General features: G+C 60.5%; 1 protein-coding gene across 1 annotated transcript; it reads right to left on the reverse strand.

The window, feature by feature from the left end:
* Nucleotides 1-4,275: 4,275 nt before the first annotated feature.
* LEP (leptin) lies at nucleotides 4,276-6,130 on the reverse strand. The gene is made up of 2 exons (XM_053257529.1): nucleotides 5,886-6,130; nucleotides 4,276-5,231 (listed from the first exon to the last, which is right to left on the reverse strand). Exons 1-2 carry the CDS (start codon nucleotides 6,033-6,035, stop codon nucleotides 4,872-4,874), a joined length of 510 nt encoding a protein of 169 aa, XP_053113504.1. The 5' UTR covers nucleotides 6,036-6,130; the 3' UTR covers nucleotides 4,276-4,871.
* Between the last annotated feature and the right edge of the window lie 1,222 nt (nucleotides 6,131-7,352).

Genomic DNA, 7,352 nt, shown 5'->3' on the forward strand with positions numbered 1-7,352 from the left:
AAAGAATATGCTGCCTTGCCAGGGCAACGTGTACCTGCGTCAGGTAGTGGCTGGGGTGAGGCCTCCGGCAGTGATTGGCTGAGCTGTTCTGATGTCACAGAGGGAGAGGGTCTCCAGGGTGCTGGCTGGCTGGCAGGCAGGCAGGCAGGCAGGCAGGCAATGGTTGGAGCTGCCTAGATCCTCGAAAGGGGCGGGACAGGGCAAGTCAAGGGCCCGTGTGAGGGAAGGAAGGCCACTGGCCGTCCCAAGGGAATGAAAAGGCAGCGGGCCAAAGAGGCGAGGCTTGAGGGCCAGAGGGGAGAGGGGAGAGGGGGCAAGAGGGCCAAGACCTGGGTGGGGCAAGAGGGCATATGATGGCAGGCAGTAGTCAGTCGTGGGTCTCTTGCTTTGTCTGTCGTTTGAATCTTGCTGTACGAAGAAGAGTTCTGCCTGACTCCATGGGCTTCAGTTGTTCAGAACATTGGTCCAATGAAGGATCTGCCCTGATCGCTCCATGTCTCTGGCTGGCTGGTTGTAAAACTCTCCCCGTCCCCTAATCCCAGAGATGTCTGAGGCTGGTTGTGGGGAGAGCCTCCTGCACACTCTCCCAGCTGTGGTGTGGGATGGTGAGCCTCCGCAGCGAACCCCGATTCTGAGAGCCCCTTTGGAGTGAGTGAGCCCCGACTCAGGCTCATATGAGCCGTGCAAGATGGGAGCAGCAGGAGAGACCAGACCCGGAGAGGCCGCTGCGCTTTGACCAAGCAGAGGAAGGCCGAGGGAAGCCCAGGAGACTCACGAGACCTTACAAATGAGCCCATTGCTCTAGAAGAGCACATCTGAGTCCTGGAAAGGAAATACTCTTGCTTGCTTGCTGATGGAGACCCCAGGACCTTCTTCCCAGCCAGGTTCAATAAAGGTCAAGCCTGCCATCGAGGCGGTGTCGACTCCTGGCGACCACGGAGAGCCCTGTGGTTGTCTTGGCTAGAATACAGGAGGGGTTTACCATTGCCTCCTCCCGCACAGTATGAGATGATGCCTTTCAGCACCTTCCTATATCGCTGCTGCCCGATATAGTAGCAGTGGGGATTTGAACCGGCAACCTCTGGCTTGCTAGTCAGGTCATTTCCCGCTGTGCCATTAGGAGGCTGGCACTCATCCAGCATTTTAGAGGGAGCCTAAGATGGTGGGCGAGTGCTCATACGGTGCTGGGGAGGGACCCGGAAGGTATACCTGTGCTGACCAGACCCACGCTAGCATGACTGAAACATTTGTTCCAGCATCTGCAGTGGCAGGAACAACGGACGCCCAGGATACCACCACTCCAGGACCCTGGCACAGCAAACTACTAGAAGAGTTGAGGTTCTCCTTGCTGTGGTACACGGCTGGCTTGTCCTATTGCCATGTGATTCCCACCACAGGGGTACAGGATCCTGGCGCTGGCGGGCTTTGCGATGGAAGCCCACAGGATGGGTTCCGCTCGGGCAAGGGGAGCACCAAGGACTGGCAGGCAGCTCCCAGACAGGAACTCTGGCTAGCAAGGAATGGGCGGTGCAGGCGGGAGGGCCGATGCTGCCTTCGGGACGTGGAGGCGGCGGCTTTTCTGTCTTCTGCCGTGCTTTTCTCCCCACCCCCTCCTTCTGCAGCTTCCACGTTCTGAGGTCATCTAACGCTCTGCAAAAGGCAGCTCTGGCCCCCCCAGGGACCCATGAACAAAACAGGAACCAAGCACGACGCACTCGTCCACCCCACGAGCCATGCTTGTGTGATGGACCCGCTGTCCCGTTGCATCCCACACAGCCCACCACTTGCCGGACTGAGCTGACCCCCTTCTGCACGTCTGGGTGGCGGGTGGGTGGCCCACCTCCTCCTTTGGGGAGCGCCCACTGCTTTGCCTTCTCAGCATCTCTGGCAGTGGGGCTGAGCCCGGCCTGAAACCCTGGAGAGCTGCTGCCAGTCCTGGGTTTGAGGGAGCAACACCCCTTGGTCTCTCCAGGACGCTGCTCTTCAGTGGCAGTTTGCAGGATGTGGCTCACAGCAATGAGAGCCCCAGAAGGAGCAGGAGCAGGGTGCTGAGCCAACGGCCTGGCTTGGCAGAAGGCTGCCCCTCCCCTCCCCATGGGAGAAAGGGCTGCCTGGCAGCCTCCTCTGCTTCCCGGTGCAGAGTTCAGGGCACGGGCAGTTTGTTCAGGGCACGGGCAGGGCACGGCGCAGAGTTCAGGCCCCAGGACACAGGCAGCCCAGCTCCAGGAACATGACAAGCCACACAGGGTCAGACGACACACTGCCTTTATGAAACGCACATTTTACACTTAGAAAGGAAAGCATGACTGCCAGACGGGAAAAAACACCAAGAACAAAGAAGAGGGCCGCTTGAGCAAGGGGAGCACCAGAGGAGGTGTTTGCACAGGAATGCAGCCCCCAGCCCCCTCCGCCTCCACCGTTCTCTAGTTCCCAGAAAACAAACCCAAACACCCTTTGGCTAAGCAGCAAAGTCATGGAGAGGCATGCCAGAAGACCCCGCATGACCCACCAGCACACCCTGCTTTCAACGCTGATGTTGAAGGCTTGTAAATCAAATGTCACCCAAGGGGGAACGTGAGTCGTGCGGGCGGTTCATTCCAGGAGAGGCGAGCACAGCACCTCAGCTGCTCCCTTGACACGAAACCCCTCCCCGCCCACTCGGCAGACACCCCCAGGTGCTGGAGGAGAGACAGCCGAGACCTGCCCCTGCCTTCAAAGGGCGGGGATCTCTGCCAGGGCCTCCGAAGCAGCCTGACCTCCCTTGGCGCTCTGCCTCCCCCCCAAGGCCGGGCCCGACCCCGCCTCGCTCTTGCTCCCTCTCAAGGGACAGGCCTGCTGCTTTCAGGTGTGGCTGAGGACAGCTGGGTGGGTGCTGCTCGGCCTGCGCAGAAAGGTGGACAGACTAGGTGGGGGCAGGGGGGGCAAAGGAGCAGGGCTGGTTTTGCAAGCGGAGGAGTCTCCCCCTTTCCTAGCACCCACCCCAGCCTCAAGGGCAAAGCTGAGGAGTAGCCGGCCGGCCGGCCGGGCGGGCTTCCCAAGGAAGCGATTGGGCACACCATGTCCTCATCGTTGGTGCCATTGTCCATGGAACTCCATGGCCGTTGGCAGTCACCTTGTTCTCCAGGAGTGGAAAGCAGTCAGAAGGGAGGTGGCCAGAGGCAAGTGCAATGCAGGCAGGTGTGGAGCCTGTGAGCGTCTCTCTCTCAGCCACGCTCAGCTCTCGTCAGTGTTTGTACTCCAGAGCAGGCCGTGGCTGCCAGGTCAGTTCTGTGGCGTGGCGGAAGCTGGCGATTAGTCCAAGAAGGCCAAAGGTGTCTCTGAAGGGGGTGAGGATGGCCTTGCAATGTTCTGAACAGGGGGAGCCACCAAAGCTGGCAAAAGAGCCAGCCGCTGGCCTGGTGGGAGGGGCTGATGGGAGAGCACAAGGTGACTCACTCATCCCTCCCTGCCTTCCCCCCCCACCCCCCACCCCCGCCTCCAGCTGGCAGGCAGCTTCTGACTGAGTGAGCCAGAGAGAGGCCTGCTGAGTCAGTGGGGTGGAGGGCAGGGAGGGAGCTGAGCTGGAGCACCTCAGAGGGCCTCCATACAACGGGAGTGTTTGGGGAAGTGGCTGGGCCCTCCTGCCCTTCTCCGCCCTTGGAAGGCAACCTGGAGTTGGCTGAAGTCTGAGGCTGCTGCCGCAGTTTTGCTTCGGGAGCCAAATGCGGGGACTGGGTCCCGTGCCCTTTGCTGCTCCTGAAGCCCCAACGGACTGACCCCCTGCTCAGTCTGCACCGAAAACCCGCGCAGGTGGGAGTGGAGGACACAAGGGCAGGCTTGGAGTGGAGCAATGGCTGGGGAGGAGGAATGTGCTAAGCCCTGCTGCACGCACACACCCCAGACACAGAATCGCTGCCTCTGGCGGGTGCTTTTGGTGCGTGGAGAAAGCCAAACTGTTGGGGCTTCATTGCCTGCATTTGGGCTTCCAGAAGGGTTTGCCAAGAGTGGCTGTGGTCACCACCCACGGAAGGGGCTCAGGGAACCAAACCAGCCTGCTTGTCCCCAGCACACGTTCTTCCTGGGTTTAAAAGCGCGGGGGGGGGGGGGACACTGCTTGACCGGTCTGGAGTGTCATTTTGCCGAGGTCTGAAGAAGCTCCCAGCTGCAGCCTCTGCTCTTTGCCATGTAAACACAAACGCATCCCAGAGCAAGTTTCTGCACCATGCAGAGTCTGATTCCCCACATGGCCCTGCCCCGCCCCACCCCGCCCTGCCCCACCCACAAGCTCCCCACAGCTGAAGGCTTCCCAGGCAGTCCTGCTGCTCCAGGCCACCAACGGCAGCTGGCACCCGGCATCTCCTTATCTGCCGTCAGGTTCTGCTGGAAGTTGCCTGCCTCTGGGTTCCCAGCGCCGCCACCCCCCACCCCCACCTGCCTCCCGTCCTGTAGGCATGGTCTGAACGGCACCAGAGAGCAGGACAGGACCCAGCTGCTGCTCACCCTTTCAAGGCAGCCTGTGCAGAAGCACTTGGCTTGGAAGAAACCGCAGCCCACAAAGGACGGAGCACACAGCTGCAAACCGGAGTGTCGACGACGCCTCTCACAACAGCCCGGCCTCGCCCAACACATGGCCCATCAAACCAGGGCCAGACCCCTTGGGGTCAACCCCCCCCCCAAGTCATCATGCTCCCCAGACGGAGTAGAACGCCCTGGGATAGAGCAGAAGTGCCAAAGAGCCTGGCGGGTCTGTCCCAGACGCCATTGGGCAATGCCAGGCGGCAGGCGGGGGCCACAGGCGGCTTCTGCCTCTCACACAGCAGGTCACACCTTGACCTGACCGGACAACCTGAAACAATGGAGGAGACTTGAACCTGTGGGCTTTGGGGCCTCCCCTAGCAGCTCTGGACGTGATCCAAATACTTGACAATGCTCTGGAGGCACTTCTGGAGTCGGTCCAAAGTCACCACCGCTGTGGTGTAGGGGGAGATGGCGAGCAGCTCTGTCAGGTTCCCCAGGACATCCACCCTGGCAGGTCTCTGGAGAGGGCAACCGAGGTGGGAGCCCAGCAACCGCATGAGGCTCCGGAGGTTCTCCACATCATTGGCAATCTGCGCTACCGGTGCCTCTAAAGGCAGGCTGGAGAGGACCTGGCGGAAGATCTCCAGCGTCTCCTCCATGCCCTCCAGGCTCTCCACAGGCAGCTCCCCAGGAATGAAGTCCAGCCCGTTGATCTTCAGGCTCAGTGGAGGGAACTGCAGGGGGAGAGAGGAAAGCGGCCAGCCATGAGAGCGCTTGCCTGCTTGGGGCGGCAGTGAGCCTTTGGCTAGCCAGCCAGCCCTTTGCTTGCTCCCCTGCCCTCCCGGAATCTAGACAGGACACCACATGCTGGTACCAGAGTGCCAGCCTCGCGGCCAGTTTCTCTGGGCTAAGGAGCTGCTTTCTAAGAAGTGTGGCTGAAACTCTTGCCATAGAGTGCCATCCTCGGCGGAGCTGAAGAAGTTATCCTTGCAGCGGAAGGCAGCCATGCATGCAGCCAGTGCTCTCTGGGAGTTTCCCCCTCACCGTTGCTCTAAGGGCAGAAGCGGCAAGCCAGAGTCCATGCCTAGCTGCTGCTTCGGAAGTCTTCTTTACACTCTGCCTGTGAGGGCATCTGCGTGGCAAACAGGGGCTGTGTGGGAGGGGCACTGCTTTCTAATAAGCACTCTTGAGCATGTGCCCGGGAAGGAGAGGGACATGACGCCAAGTGCCAGGTTGCTTGGAGCGCCCCAACCCTGCTGGCCCTCCATGTGCTGCCCAAGAACAGGCCCCAAAAGCTGCCTGCTTGCAGGGCCCACAGCAAGAGGGGCCGACGGGCGAGAACAAGGCATGCCCCCTCCTTGGCCCGACAGGGCTGGCCCGTGTCTCACCTGCTGCTCCTGGATCCTGGCAATGATGGTTCTGGTGAGGCTTTTGGTGTCAGCAATGACTTTGTCAATCTTCACAGGCCGGCAGTGGAACAGGGGCAGCCAAATCCACAGAAAGCCACACCAGAAGGAGATGAGGCCGGGGCAGCGCATTTTCTCTCGAGGTCCTGCACGGGCAAAGAGGGAGGGCCGTCATGGAGGCTCCTCTGGGAAGCCTCCTGGGATCTGCAAAGAGTTTAGGAAGGGTTGTCCCCACCAGTGTTCCCTGTAACAGGGACTCCCAGATGTTGCTGACGACAACTCCCAGCATCCCCAGCAGCAATGGCTTTTGCTTGGGGATTCTGGGAGTTGTAGTCCACAACATCGGGGAATCCCTGTTTGAGGGAACACTGGTCCCCACCCTGAACCAGGTCCTCTGCAAGGTTCCCAACATGCAGCCAGCCAGAGGAAGGAGCAGGAGCTGCCCCAGCAGTGGAGGAGAGCAGAAGGGCAAATGCCTGGCACACGATCTGACCCAGTCTACTGTCTCTGAAGAGGAGGGGAAGCTCATCAGGGTGGACGTGCTTAAGTTTTGCAGAGGTTTCTTTCTTGCTGCTCTTTAGTTTCAGACAAACAACCCCAAACCTCCCAGAGAGGCTCACCAACTTAAAAAAGACCATGCGGGACAAAGGGAGTGCTCAGCTCAAAGCAGCAGGGCCAGCCTTGAAAGGGCCCACAGGCAAAGAGGAAAACACTCCAGAAGTCCTGAGCACATCCAAAGGCCTGAGCCGGATGGCAGAAGGACGTCCAATGCTGCGCCAGGCGGGCCTCCCTGGGGAGAAGAGGCCAGAGCTGGGCACCCCCCTGGAAAAGGACGCCTCCTGCCCCACCTCTGAGGGGGTGAGTAGTGGCTGGTGACTGGCAGGCAGAAGGGTCTCCTAGGGTGATCTGAGGGTGGCTGGAGCAGGATCGGGTGGGGAGCTCTTGGCAAGCAGTTAGGACTTTAAGGTTACGAGCCGCTCCTTGAATTGGGTCCAGAAACAGACAGCCCAGGAGTCAGGCTCACTGGCGGCAGCCTGGAAGGAGTCCGTGTTCAACGGCCTGCTCCTACTTTTCAGCTGGAAGTTATGGAGGTTTGGGGGCAGGGCACAGGGGGGTCTCCTGATCTCATGCAGGTAAAGGGCCTGCCTTACCCAAACCCAACCCCAAACCCCCCACCACACTAGGCTCCTTGTGAAGGGCAGGATCCTGACACAGGACGTGGATTGTACATGGACACCGAGGAGCTGGCGTGGCGGCCTTTGTCAGGCCTGGACGAAGCGGAGCCGAGCTCCAGTCAGGGCCGGGCATTTCCGTCACGGGTGGTTGGGACACAGGCAGGAGCAGCTCTCGGGCTGCGGGGTCTGCTCAGGCCAGGGCCTTCTACGACACGCGTGGGCATCAGGGGCTCCTCCTCCCGGAGACTGTGCTGGGCGCTCAGCAGCACTGCGC

The sequence above is a fragment of the Hemicordylus capensis genome, chromosome 5 (genome assembly GCF_027244095.1).
Source record: "Hemicordylus capensis ecotype Gifberg chromosome 5, rHemCap1.1.pri, whole genome shotgun sequence".
In the NCBI taxonomy this organism is placed as follows: domain Eukaryota; kingdom Metazoa; phylum Chordata; class Lepidosauria; order Squamata; family Cordylidae; genus Hemicordylus; species Hemicordylus capensis.

Bases quoted from the DNA above. Each gene is read 5' to 3' on its own strand.
- LEP (XM_053257529.1), bottom strand. From the start codon at position 6,035: ATGCGCTGCCCCGGCCTCATCTCCTTCTGGTGTGGCTTTCTGTGGATT. The intron at 5,232-5,885 runs GTGAGACACGGG...CTCCCCCTGCAG, and splicing joins CCAGGATCCAGGAGCAGCAG to TTCCCTCCACTGAGCCTGAA.